The 15,171-nt window shown below is 42.5% G+C and overlaps 1 protein-coding gene across 12 annotated transcripts in view; it reads right to left on the bottom strand.

Moving 5' to 3' along the window:
• LOC120903503 (dual 3',5'-cyclic-AMP and -GMP phosphodiesterase 11-like) overlaps window positions 1-15,171 on the bottom strand; it is a 101,119-nt gene that overhangs the window by 44,158 nt on the left and 41,790 nt on the right. For 6 of the 12 annotated variants that reach the window (XM_040312972.1, XM_040312971.1, XM_040312980.1 and 3 more), the window contains one exon: window positions 11,545-11,619. The exons of the other annotated variants lie outside the window; for them this stretch is intronic. In XM_040312972.1, coding sequence (XP_040168906.1) covers window positions 11,545-11,619 — 75 coding nt within the window. The remainder of the gene's footprint in view (window positions 1-11,544; window positions 11,620-15,171) is intronic. 12 annotated transcript variants of the gene reach the window in all.

Genomic DNA, 15,171 nt, shown 5'->3' on the forward strand with positions numbered 1-15,171 from the left:
TATCTAGAGTGTTTTATTGTTATACGCGAATGATAGCTTTACTTTTATGAAAGCTAAGAAAGGAGAGCTTCAAACAACACTCAAAAGAGGAAAAGGAGCCGAAATATTTGGCAATTTTGAATAAGACAATTGTGTTACATTTTGAGAGCAAATTTAACATTTGATACATTTATTTTGATGAAGAATTTTAAAACAATGCCAATACATAACATGATTTGAATAAGAACAGTATTTTTAGTATTAATATTATTTAGAAATCCAATAGCAATATACCGAAGCACACAGAAAACACTGTCCTCCCAAGTTCTCTCCCTGAAATTGACGCAACTCTCGATTTATTAACTTTCCACGAAAAATCGCTCACTTCTTGCCAGCTGGACACTGTTTCGGAAACGCAGTTTGTTCCAGTAGCTTGAGTTACGGGGAAAATAAATTGAATAACGACAAAATATGCTTTACTAAACTACATCTCGAGCTCCCAATAAGTATCGCCATGCCCATGCCTCATCATCGTCATCATCATCATCATCATCATGGTGCAGCAGCAGCATGGCAGGTCCGAGTAGGCACTAGTGATGGGTAATCTGGAGCGGAGTCATGGATCAACTCCGACTCCGGTGCGCAAAATATGACTCCGGCTCCGGATCATAACTGGATTCGACTCCGGATCACTCCGGACTGCTCCGGATTACTCCGGATTACTCCGGACTACTCCGGATTACTCCGGATCACTCCGGCATTCACATGATCCGGAGTGATCCGGAGTGATCCGGAGCGATCCGGCGTGATCTGGAGTGATCCGGAGTGATCCGGAGTAATCAGGAGTAGTCCGGAGTAATCCGGAGTAGTCCTGAGTAATCCGGAGTGATCCGGACTGATCCGGAGTAATCCGGAGTAACCCGGAGTGATCCGGAGTAATCCGGAGTGATCCGGAGTAATCCGGAGTAGTCCGGAGTAATCCGGAGTAGTCCGGAGTAATCCGGAGTGATCCGGACTCGGAGTCGATGAGTCCGTGGGTTTTCCCGTCGGATCAATCCGACTCCGGAAAAAAATTGTATTTACCCATCACTAGTAGGCACCCCTCTCTCTTGTCGGCTTCGGTTTGTTGTCAGCTTCCACGACTGCCAAGCGGTAGGCAAGATTTCCCGGAAACAGAAGCAATTCACCATCTTTCACAGCATCGTGCGGAATGTGGCAGTGTTGAAGTAGAGGTTAATTTTCCAGAACAATCTTTCCTCATCGTGAAGATTCGCGCACATACCGCCCCAGACAGCAATGAGGGCAAGAATGGGTGGACACGCTTAAAACGGTTCCAGTTTTTTTCTTCTCCACCCACCGTATGCCGAATGAGCAACAAACCATTTATTTCTTTGTTTCAAGTTTTGGGAGGAAAAATGAAAATTCAATAAATCTCTCCAGGACCAGGTAGATACGTAGCGGAGATTGTGCTATTGCGCAGCAGGGTTCAGTATTTCGGACACGCTGGATGCATCGCGCGACCGGCGGTAGTGAACGATTTGCTGAAAGTTGTAGTAGTTGCGACACAAACAGTAATCTTCTTGGGTATACTGCGAAACTTTTCCAATTTTGAATCGGTGGAAAGAGTTGAACAAATTCTAGAAACGATTGTTAAAATGTTTCGAACAGCAAAAAAGAAAGGAAAGGTAGAAAAGATGGCATGACAATACTTCAGGCCAACTCTGTGAGGAAGTTTAATTGGACCAAGCTAAATGCAACGCATAAATCTCATCACCAGTTATTTTTTTCAGCTGACCAGTGCATGCCAAGTGAAAATGAGAACATCACAAATCCTGGTCGTAGCATATCGAACTTGGAAATAGTTTGATGCTCTGCAACAGATAATCGTTAACAATGAAAAAAGTTAAAAAGTGAATTCATTCAGTCGCATAAAACAGGATAACATTGAGTAACCCGGTAAATTGAAAGTTTTCGAGGTATCTAGAGTTACTTGGAACAGCATATAAATCATTTTAACGATAAATCCTCAGTAATTCAATAAAAAACAGACCAAGAATGTACAATTGAGTAAAACAAATTAAAAATAAGTCTTAAAACATTTCCTATATCATCCCTATAATTTCTCCGAACTTACAATGGGCCCTTTTCTCTATTAAGATCGTAGGCTGAAATTTCAGCCTATCAGCTGTTTACATTGTATAGCAATTTTCGAGCAGCTATCAAAGTGGGTGTAATATACAGGTGAGCTTATGCCAAGGTTATATCAACCTTATATTTTTCGAATGTTGATTTTTATCGATCCTACTGCTAAATGAAGATTTTAAGAATGTTTTGTGTATTGTCAAGTTACCAGAAAGCCTGTTTGTGAAAAAGATTTCACCCGTCCTGCCAAAAAAGGACGTTCAAATTTGGTTATAAAAACTGGCTATGCGACCTGTATTGGCCACCTGGTCTACATGCACTTTGATTCTAGATTCCACCACTTGATCTCTTTAATACACCTTGGAATAAATGAAAACACCTTGTTTGATTTCACATTTTTTCGAGCAGGCTTATACATTCAAGGCTGAAAATCGCAGACTTGTTTTGTTTTGTATGGAGTGACATGATTTCAGACGTCACCTGTCAAACTCCATATGAAAAAGCTGGCTAGTATCGTGAAAGGCCATCACTATCCCTATCCCTATACTATAATCACAATCCACTATCAATGAAAGCATCATAACTTTTAGTGAATTCATGTAGGATCCTCAAGATCCCGATGAATAGATCGATACACAATAACCTTAAGTGAATTTTTAAGGTGGTAGAATGTTATTGAAAGGACCATAAAGTCTGTAAGCTGTCAAATTATTCAAATGAACTGGTAGAAGAGTTAATTTTTTTTAACTTTTCTTCCATCTTCGATACATTTCAATATGAGTTGCCATAACACACTGCTAAGTGAAAGTGTACCAGAAAAAAATAAAATTCCAATAATCTTTCACTCGCCGCACATATGCTCTGCATTAAAGGTTTGTTTCATTAGAATAACAAACCTAATGAGAACGGTTCAGCAGTGGATATTTTTGAAAAACGAGATCACATTAATGCCGCCTGCAGAACTGACCGAAACTCCGCCACCCAACCACTGCCAGCAGCTGTAACCGACCGGCTTGTAAATGTCGGCTTGGGCGCGAATCGGATGGTACACGGGCAAATCCTCACTAAAGCATCCCTAATCAGGATTGAAAAATCGACAAGAACACACAGCTGGATGGATGCAGTAGCGTGTGCCTTTGAAACAAAGATGTACGCCCACCCCGTCGGGGTTGGGGTCGTTGGTTTTCTTTTTGTTCCGATCCGTGCTACACCGCCGTCTCGGGAAAATCCTCCCGAGCCCCTCGGACCGGCGGAAAGAGGGGCCCACGGTTTATGGCACAGCCAGCCTGCTGACTGAAGGCTGTGTTCCATATTTTGTGGGTCCACTTTGTCCACGGCATTAGCACAGCTTACCGGTTCGTCGGCACAGCTTGAGCAGCGGCTCGGGTGAGTAATTGGGCCACATTTGTGTGCGACATTTCAGCTAATGTTGCTGAAAAAGTGAGTCACATTTGCAACTTTCGGTCTCGCTCTCGGGGCCAGCGCTAGAAGAAAGGCACCAGAAACCCCGGAACGGATCAATCCCTGGCAGGGGTCAGGTGTGGGAGGCTAATTCTTTGCGATGCGTTCTTGTAATGAAAAATGGCCGAAACTGGGTATGTGTGTGTGTGTATGTCAACAGAAGGAGCAAAAAGAGAAGCGGTGAAGAGCGGGGAGTTTTTTTTTCGCTCTTTATCTTTTTGCTGTAACGCTCGTTCCGTGGGATCGTAGCCAAATTTGTGTAGGACCGAACAAAAAGTCGAATATGTCAAAGTTTAACCGCAACCGCCCGTAAGCGGTGATGGAAAACGGTTGAGTTTTTGGAATGATTTGTCTTCGTCGTCGTTTGATGTTTTGTATTTTTTTGTGTATGTTTTTTTAAGATCTATTGAAGTATTGGAGACATTAAGGGATTAGAAGATTTAAGAAAAAATGCTTTGTAAAAAGAAAATTGTATGCAACAGTACGACAAAGTAAATTTATGATCATACACAATACATCAATGCAATTAAGCGAACATTTCTCTTCAATATAAAAAAAAACTACGCATTGCTTAAATCATCCTTTGGGTAATACAGTTCAGTTCCCATGGTACACCCAAAGCGAGCACAGAGTAAGCTATTTATTTTTCTATCTATAAACGTAAATCAACATCACGGCCAAGCTTACGCAGCTCGCTCCCTATAAGATACTCTCCCTTTTGGCATTCACTGTAAAATGAATATAAAATAAATTAATAAACCACGCCATGCAGCTTACGCCATAGGTGTACAGGTAAGGGCATATGTAGCGTGCGGTAGACAATATGTACACCTACTGTGAGACCGCAACTAACGTCGAAAGCTTTTAATTATAGCCGCCCTTTGCTGAAGTGCGTGAACTTTGCGCCGGTGGAGATGGCACGCATTTCGGGATAGTGGCGCCGAACCCTGAAAGTGCCACCAGAGGTACTATCTTTAGCACCAAAAGAGCGGTTTTCAAAATTGAATCTTGAGGCCAATCCGCTTTTAAGTAAGAGCCGGCTTTTAAAAAGGATAGTTCAAAGCTCAAGCACTCAAGCTCAAAGTTTCCCGAACCGATCACACCTGTTTGGGGCTAAATTGGGATAAAATTGAATTTTCGAGCACAGATGCGCGAAGAGGCGTAAAAAAGGGTCATACAGATTTTAGCGTGTAGAGAGTCCTTCTTTTATGTTGAAAAGCTTTCGACGATCATATGGTCGGGTTGGTAAGGTTAATGTATTGCTGCAGGTCATTTAGCTCAACTATTGCTGAGAGCAGCGATATGAAACAGCGAGTAGGGGAAGCGTGAAGTGAAATTATTGTATAGAAATAGTTTTATTATACCCTGAATCATTGTTTTAAACAGAATTTAACCAATATTTTACAAAACTCATGTACCACAATGGACAAAATCCAACAAACATCAGTAAAACTGTCAGAACAAAAATTGTCAAGCAAAACAAATCGCCAATAAACTAATACAACAAAGCAAGATCTATTAAGGAGAACAGGTTGATGCAAAGCTCGTTGCTAGGTTGCACTTTCAGCTCGCTTTTGACAGTTTCATGAAACAGTGTTTACAAATAAATGGCTAATAGTCAACGCGAAAAAGTCGACGAATTTACTATTAGGAAGATTATATTGGTTGAATTTCTTGCAGTCAATCCTTGTGGAGCAGAACAGTAGATGTTCCAACTGGGTAAAAGAAGTCCTATTTATTTTCAATTAAACACTGAGAGTAAAATGAAGCATCCAATCGGCACACACTGGTACAACATGCATACCGTCCTTTGCTTACAACCCCGCGACAAATGATAAAAGAGATTTTTGGATTGTATCAGCCATGTAATATTCTAATTGGTATTATAATTCTTTTAATATTCTAAAAGGAAATAAGTGAAAAATGCTGAACAAAACTCTCATTCACTCCATAGCAACGTCCATCGCTAAATATAAACAATGGTCGATTTAACTGTCAAAATTTTCCCATGGCTTTCTGTCAATTTACTCTAAACGCATCGACCTGTTCTCTTTCAAAAACCTTGACAACAAAGTATAACAACTTTTACTATTGATATTTGACAGCAAAGATCGACTCGTTATTGTATGAAAAAATGCCTTTCCCTCGTTTTTAAGGTGTGTCCTACCAAACTCGACATCATTTATTTCTTTATTTATTTATGGTATATTTTAACTTCCATAAATCACTACCAACGTCATGAAAGCGATTTATTTTCAATATCAAATTGAAACAAATTGCACCCATACACACTCAACAAAAAACCCCAAAGCACACCTTATACTGCATGCATTTTTCCGCGTGCACTGACGTCGGTTGACGCACAACCAGCGGAGCACAGCCAGAAAGGACAAAAAAAGAGAGAAAAGATAAACTACACACTATCGCTCTATTAATCGAGCTCCAACCAACGAACCGCGCGTCGGCTAAAATTAGAAGCAATAATGTCGCGCAAAGTTCGCTCAACTTTCGATCGGACGCGATTCCATTCACCAGGGTTTTCAGGCAGCCCTTCTCACCGACTTCACGCTGTTTCCCGGTTACTCGGGCGCTTCTCGCCACCGCCACCGCAGAGAGGGCAGCGGAAATCTCGTTCCGGTTTCCCGCCGCGTTATTTTCCTTCCTTCAACGGTGTACTCCCCCCGTGCAATTTTGCTCGCTTCGCTGTGTTACTGAGCGATTGGTCTGTCTTTCCCGGTCTTCATTCATGATGTCCGGTAGCCCTTGAACCGTCCGAAAAGGTTGTTTTTAATCGCATTTACACAGCCAGTTGCGTTTTGTAGCAACAGAGAGAATGAGGGACAGGGAGAAAAAAAAAAGGAAACTGCTGCTCTAAACTTACTAAACTCGGTTGAGTTTGCCACATTGCATTGTGCCAAAACGGGACGAGATAACAACAAAATAAACACGGAAAAAACACCACCGACAAAGGGAAAAGAATTAATGTCCAAAGTGATTCGTTTCCCTTTTTCCCGACACGGCAGTAAACTTTTTTGTCAGCCATAATGAATGAAAGAGATACTGTGCGGCGGTGAAATTACAGGGCAAGCAGCAGCTTTTGCGCGAGCAGGATCTGTTTTTACTTTCATCGTAAACTCATTACCTGCAGGTGGGCGGGTGTGTGTGTGAGTATGTACGAGCGCCTTGGGCCTGGGAGTTGCTTTTTCCAATTCAAACAATCCTTTTTCAACATCTCCATTGCCTTTGACCGTCGGGATAGACACAACAGCCAGTCGGAATAAATAAAACAATAATTTATCCCCCTCGGCACAAAATGGAACTCCGTCTCTAGTGCGATGCGCCCGCACAGACATACAAACACGTAGCCATGGTGAAGAGAGTTTTACCGCTTCGGTTGCGCACCTGAGTGAAGCCATAATTTAGGCTGACAGACCAGACACAGTACTGGGCAACCGCTACCCCACATCGCCCGTGGACGGGTGGCTGCCATCAAGCGATGAGGCAATTAGGTGAATGAGTGCGAGTAAAGTTTAACTGATGGTTTCTCAACCGCCCTGTGTAAAGGATAGCTCCCGCTTTGCGGTAGGCAGCACAGGCCGAGCAATATGCTGCTGTGATGTTGTGATCCGGTCTCCGGTCCCGCTTTTAAGTCATCACAGGCGAGTGCCTCGGCCTTCAGCTGGAGATGACTTCTTCCTCAACTGGAGATGATGAAATTAAATGCGACACACAACTATAGAGCACACACACACACACACATTCCTATCGAGCAGATTTATTTGATGTACGGCGGAAGGAGGAAGCAACTGTGGCGTGGGTTTGAGTGTCATTCTCTTCGAGAAATGGGATTATGATATACAAGCGGGAAACAAGCTCACACGCGGAGCGGGCGGTCGGGGGGAAGATTCCAAAAAGTTTGTTGCCTAATTGAATTTTCTTAAACCCTGCGGTTGATAATTGTTCACGTTGTAATTGAATTGATGCAAAAGCTTAAAAGTTCTAGCACAGCCGCCGTGGCTAGCTGTGGGGCGTTTCTCTGCCAGTGACAACACTTTCGGCGAAACAGGATTCGCACGTAAATGTAATAATCTGAGGTAAATGTCATTTTTGATTTGTGCAAATGTTCTGACAAAATGCGCGCCTCTTTAGGTGTCTACTTTTGGCAATAAAAACAAGCAAATGATAGGCTGAAGCAAGTGTTTTGTTTCTATAGTTTTTAATGATTGTACTTAGTGGTATCTGGAGCGCAGCGCATTTCTACTCCGGCTATTGGTAATACGATTCCGACTGTGGCAAACTCAGAATCGCTAGTTCCACCTGGCGTCGGAGTCATCTGAAGACAGAGTCGTTTAGAGTCGTCCAGAGTTGTCCAGAATCGTCCAGATTCGTCCAGAGTCGTTCATAGTCGTCCAGAGTCGTCCAAAGTCGTCCGTAGTTAGCCTGAGTCGAAGCCGGAGACCACAAAAACATTGTACTGAACATCTTCGGCTAACTCCAGACGACTCTGAACGACTCTGGACGATTCCGGACGACTCCAGACCATTTCAGACAACTCCAGACGATTTCAAACGGCTCTGGATAATGCTAGGCGTACCTGCCTTCCGGAGCCGGTTTCGTAATTTTCGAAGTCGGATCGGAGTCGAATTCGGATTTTTGACAATTTTACCCATCACTAATTGTATTCTTAATTATTGAGTTGGAGGGTTTGTTATAAGTATATTCATATACATATACTAATAATATGTGTATGAATAAACAAGAGATAAGGCTAATTTTTTGCACAAGACCTGAGCGGGTGTAGATGTCCAATAGGCAGCATATTTGAAATTAAATAATTTATAAAAAAATATATATTTTTTTCATACAATCCTGCAAAAACTCTGCGTTATAGTAAGATTAAACTATCAGGAATTGTTGAAGAATTTCAAGATAATTACAAATCTATAAATTTCATCAATTAATCATCAAGCCATTATTTTCACATAAAAATGTCTCCCAATATTCAACTAGAAACGTTCTTCATTTACTAAAAACCAAACACATAATTAATTCATTATCCGTTTTCGTTCCTTTTTACGAAGAATTTCATTAAAATTTAAAACACTCTACAAACACTCCCAGACCTCCCCTCCCCATCCCACCCCACAGGGCGTACACCTTGATCCAAAGTTGGAAAAAAAGTTTGGTCCGCAAATCAACATTCTGCTTTGAACGACCCACCACTCACCACTATCGAGTGCCAATGGCGGGAAAAACAAATGAAAAACTTTGCCTCACCGAAGACTTACGCTTTTATGCGCCGGTAGATCGAGAGTCTTCCCACTGTCAGCACGTCTTCTCCATCGCCGCAGCCAACGCGGGACAAGAGCGCACAAGAAAAATACATCATCGGATAGTCATATCTTGCATCCTTTTCGTTCCCATTTCCCAGCGAACCCCACCAAACCGCTAATTAATGGTTAATTATTTTTCATCAAACGTACTTTCTTCCGCACCAATGATATAAAAGCTTGGCTTCACGACTCTCCGCTTCGGTGCCATTTTTCCGTGGTTTCTCCCACTCGTTGTTAACGTTAAAAAAAAAAACACAAACATTGTGCGAAACAACACATTTTGTAGGGCTCTCGATAACCCAAATACCCTCGTCAAACAAGCATTGTTCGGGTCGGGCTGGCTGTTGGCAGGACCGATAATTTATCAACGAACGCGTCCCATCGGTCGGCCAGGGGACACTTTAAAGCAAGCCGGGCGAAATGACGACCTGACCAAACCCAAGACGCAGGAAAGTTAAATTGAATTTTATCTTCTGCTCGCTCGGTACAGTCTGCTCTACGCTTCTTTGCTGTCGGCTGTTATTGCGGCACAGCACGGCAGAACAATGTGCAAAAAATGGAGAATCAGTGCCTCATAAATAACGCGCACCACATAGCCGTAATGCAACGAAGTGTGCTGGCGAAAAATTCGGCAATGCAGCTGCTGTCGCCATCCCAGAAGCAACCTCGTGTTGCGAAAGGTAGCCTATATACTCTCTCTACCCTTACTGCCCTTGCTTTTCGAATCAGCTTCCGGTGGCCCCCCTGCTGCCAACTCTTGCTTCCCGGTGTACTGATAATGCCGAACTGCTATCGTTGTCACCAGCTGATATTCAGCAGCCGGTTGTCGGATTTCTGACACACGGAAATGGAATTCATACAGCCTCTTCCTGCCTTCATCGCGCACATGCAAGCCAGCTCGAATGGCGTCGAAAGAGCAACTACACACGCACACACACACACGTTCAGAAATCATGTGCCGCAGTCAAAAGTGCCAAAAGGAACATATTCATACACGAATGTATCTCGTATTACCATCCCGCTTTTTTGGCCATTCATTTCGTCCTTCGACACACAGCGGAAATAAAAAATAGGAACGGCGAAAAAAAGGATTTTCCATTCAATGGAACGCGCACGCCGCGCTCTCGTATTACCGCACACCGTTTCTCAACGTTTGTCGAAAATATAACCCCAAACAAAGGATTCACTTCCGTCAGCAGTGGATTCCCGTGCGAAAGTCAAAGTTAGAGTGAATCGGGTTCTCCCCGGATGCACACACACATGCTTCGCGTATGCATACACCGAACTGCTGTCTGCAATGCATTGGCGCGCTTTGGGGTTTCTTTATATTTGCATAGAAAGTGTACCAAGGAACGATGCTCTTTTTGGAGCTTCGGTAATGACTTTCTTATACAGCACAGTTGGAAGTTTGAAAGAATAAATGATCCTCTGAATACGTTAGGCGAGGGCCAACACTACACACTGTAGTACTACGTAAATTTACTTTTTTGAAGATACATCAGACGCGCTTTTTGTACTTTATTGTGGTCTTCTTGAGCAATTACCATCTTGAGCACGTCTCATCTTACAAAGAAGGGCTAAAATTCATAGGACCATAAAAAAAGGTATAGAAAAGATTTTACTACACTCAGTTAATTTATGTTCAATTAGACTAACTAAGACTAACAAGACACAAGTATTAAGCCGAACGCGTACCACCGACTCTATGGGTTGATGTTGAGTACAAGAAGTATATTAAATACGACAAGATCGTATTTTATCTATAAAACATTGTGTATAAATTTAGTTGTTTAAAAGATTTTAATCAAAAATAACAAAAAAATGACAAAAAACATTAATTAAATTTGTAATTGAAGTTTTATCAACTACAAATTTAATTAATTTTTTTTGTCATTTCTTTTATAGATCATTAACTGTAGCTTGATTGTAGTAAAACTCCTGCTAAGTTGAACCCGTCGGAAGTAAAACTTTTTCCCATAGTTCCAACATAGATCGAAGCAGTTTATGAAATAACGATTGTGTCTTTTTTCATCATCAGCTTCAACTCGAGCTTTGAAACAGTTCCGTTCAGCTAGATTGTTCAGCGTTTGTGCTAGATCAACCGTACAATACAATCAAACACACACCAAAAACATGCCAAATGTTTGACATTACCGGCGGGGGTTTGAATGCTGTAGCAGTGGGTAACCCATTCAAACCCATAAAGTCAGCCATCCAGTACGGGGTTTCGTTTGCAGCTATTCTGCATGTAGTACCCACCCATCACAAAACAGTTCAAAAATTCAAACAAAACACTACATATGATTTTCCCGAGATGAAGCCTCAAAGAAAGGGAAGCGAGAAAAACTACATTCAATAAGCGGGAATGAAATGCAAAAACAATGGCTGGCAGCAAACAACCAAGCCCGCGTTCCAGGCATGAGTTAGCCGTTTTGGTGTGCGTTAGTTATCCCCAAAACAGACACGGGAAGTATTGAACGATCGTGCACAAAGCACAGACACACGCGCTCGCTTGTCAGCTTCCGGAACCGGCACTGGAGTGGAAAGAATTTGCAACAGTGATGAAGTGGCCTGGAAGGGAAGGAAAGGTGGAAGAGGGGGAGGGGCGACCAGTTTTGGCTAGCTTTACCTAGTTTGCGTGCAAGCGTCCAATTGGTACCGAGCAAACGGACTGCGTCATTCGGTCTCCAAAGTTTGTGAATATCTGAAAGAGAAGAGGAGGATCGAGGATCAAAATGCAAATAACCTCTTCAGCCCGAGCCAGCGGGATGCACATACACACACACACTCACACACATACAATAAAGGTTGACATATACAGACACATACACATCCAACAAGAGTTTCTAGCAGAACGGCCCTGGTAGAAACGTGTTTGTCAGTGGCGGTTTGAAAGTGTAATTAAACATCGATGCATGATCGGAAAGAATGATCGGAACGGAAAGGATGTGTTTAAACACAAGGTAAATTGAAGGAACAGATGATGATGATTTAATAGACAGAGTGCAAAGTAAGGATGTGAAGACGATAGCGAAAGAAACCTTTTTGAAGTAAATGATTATTATTGGCCGAACAGAAGATAAGGAGTGAGAAAGATAAGGTCCTTGTGTAAGAATTCTTAAACCTGTTTTGCATGAACAAAAATTGAAAGTTATTTTTTTGTATCCTATTTCTAATTCCTTTGCGTAATGCACCATACCAGGCATGTTTTCCCCTGTCAGAATAGTACCTAAAAAGTAGTACACACAACATCTGAACAACACAAGTTGTACAGAGAAAAATAGCAGGTCAACATGTTCCAACGGACACAAACAGAAACCTTTTGAAACGATGCCAAAAGCTACGGGTTTAAAGTGTCGGAAAATTAACATCACATTTGTCCGAGGTCAACGGTCACCGGAGAGAGAGTTCACGGATAATGCGAAACAAATTAAATGGAGCTTAAAAATGGGTTCGCCTGTGTGGAAGCCAAACTATTTTACCCAGCGCAAGGGCATCATGTTTACGGTGAGCTTCTTGATGGCTGATGGCTTGCGGTCTTGGGTTATTGAAATCGGCTGGACCAGTTCCAGAATTAATTTTTCAAACTGGTTCGATGAGATTTTGTAGTTTTATCTAATCAAAAATTAGTTCTAATTGTTACAGATAGAATTTTGAAGAAAAGGTTATTTTTAACAAAGGTTTAATATAAATAACCATCTATGATTCCAAATTGTAAGAAATATATCATTCATCGTTAAGACATTAAGGTACATTTTAAGGTTCGTTCTAAAAGAAAAGTTTTAATTTTTTACCATTGATAAATTGAATTGAGTTAGCTGAAAACTGATGATTCATAAACTGATCAACAAAATCATTAATGCTACTCAATCCTCAAACTCCCATGAGATCATTGCTAGTGTGTGATTCACGCTACAACTACCACTCGAAAGCTACAAATGCGTTGAAAGCTACAAATGCCTGATGTATTTTCACACGCCGAGCAATCTTGAAATTATTATTCTAATCTCTTTGCGAGAGACAAGGTGGTCAATCATACATTAGCAACGCAATAGCACACACATACTTTCGCAAAACCGATAACAAAATAACCAAGCCGTAGAGCGCGGTGCGACATCTCGGGTCGACAAATGGCGAAACGGTACTACACAAATGTTCCACAACGACATGCGGCAAAATATCGCCACACATCGTACACAACATCGTCTATTGATTGCGGGCTAGTGCACAGAGCCAGAGATCCTGAACGAATCATCGCCCTAATGCACAAACGCACACGTGGTGTGCATGACCTCAGGAAAGGCGGGAAGGGAAATAGGCAGATGGGAGTAGATGCCGGAGCAGCCTAACACTGTGCATACCGTCTAATGGATGCACTGAAGGGTGCATCATCTTAATGAGTGTGCCCTGGCGGACCGCGTACAAACACACATACAATCATGGTGGTTGATTTGCACGTGCAAAGTGTGTCTGTTTCCGCCGGATCGATTGGCCGATCGATTGGTTGACGGCGCGCTCTGCCCAGGGATATCCCCACAGGCTCGAATGAATAAGTGTCCCAAAATAATACACACCATACAATTCGTGCCATACTGTAACAGAAGTGTCGGAGTGATTGGTAATGGGAATGGGAGCGTAAAGATGGGGCGTTGACCAATACAATTTTAAACAGCAGACAAAGTCGGAAGAGCATTGGATCTCGAGCCAGGCGTTGCCCTGTCGCACCCAATGTGTCCCCGACCGACGCTTAACGTCTCGTCGGCGAAATGGCGTCCACACGGTCACATGGCGCACTCGTACAACGGAATACACTAATCAATATCAGCGCGCCCACCACCATTGCCTCGCACTCGCTCTCAGCCATGAGCTGATGGGCCTCGGACCCTTTTGCTTCCCTTCCCGTGGGCAGGAGAGATGGGACGGTGTAGTTTGTCGTCGTCGTCATCATCATCGTCGTTGTCGTGTTGACCATCCTCGAGTGGTGTTGTGGTACGCGAGTTTAGTTTAATTAGAGCTTATTTGTTGCGTTCGGTGTTCGTGACCAGCTGTCGGTGTCGGCCACGATACAGAACAGAAGGTGTGCGGCGTACGGGCCGGGCAATATGCCGCCATGGTAACGGACTGAATGCTGGTGCATCATCGGCGTCGATGACGCTTTTTCGCGAAACCAGCAGCACCAGCGCACAGGCGAAAGTGGAGGACGACTTTTCGAGTGCAGTGTACAGGTTGCGGTCTATCGCACCAATCTAACCTTGAACTGTACTGGATGTGTAAGATTTGGATTGCATTTACGTTTCCGGCACAATTTAAAGTACATTTTGTACTGTGCTTGAAAAGCAATGTTGAGGACTTTTCATAAAGAACTTGCATTCCTTCCCTGTGGCAGCTGGTTTACTATTAGTTTCAATCATAAAGGCCGGGGTACATTGTACGCACTCGCTAGTGTAATTTCGATTTTCACTAACGCATCTTGCGGTGGCTGACCGAAGCATTTTGCCAATCAATTTGAAGCCGCTTCAGAAAATATGTTATTTTCCATGTTTATTATTTAAACTGGACTGGAAAAGCTTGGTAATTGCTAGATAAATATTTTGTGCAAGTATTATAATGATTTTCACATTGAAAAAAAGTTAAAAGAACCACTTAAATGAGGAAGTGGTCATCCTCGATGACAAAAAAAGCTTCCACCAGCCGCCGCCAAATGCGCTAGTGGAAATAAAAATTAGACTAGCGAGTACGGACAATGTACCCCGGCCTTAATGAGTTTGGCCATTGTCCGTTAAGTGTAAATAGTACAACATAAACTAAGTTGCTAAACATAAGTAAAAACGAATAACGAAATAGCGTTTAAACGCATTAACCACGTCATCTACCTACATGTTGCTATGCACAACGAAAATGAATAATTTCTTCCAAGTTGTGAAACGATCAACATCAAAATTGATATCCACACGTCTCTCTGCGCGCAATGCATTACAAATTGCTTGCGAGTAAAGTTAACGAGATTGTTTGCTCTCTCCCGGTGGAAAATGCCCTTAGTGGATCATTAACCACAGCAAGTGAATTGCGCTGCAGACGAACACAGGCAAAGCGTGTGTTTTATTTTTGTACCAATTAACCTCTCCGCAACATTATTGCTCCCCAATAATACAAAACATTTTCATCGCTCTGTTCTCGCAGTCTCATATTCCCTCTTCCCCAACGGAAGGAAATGCAACCGTTTCACTTGTTTCAAACCTTCTAAGGCGAATTAGTT

This window comes from Anopheles arabiensis, chromosome 3 (genome assembly GCF_016920715.1).
Source record: "Anopheles arabiensis isolate DONGOLA chromosome 3, AaraD3, whole genome shotgun sequence".
NCBI lineage: Eukaryota > Metazoa > Arthropoda > Insecta > Diptera > Culicidae > Anopheles > Anopheles arabiensis.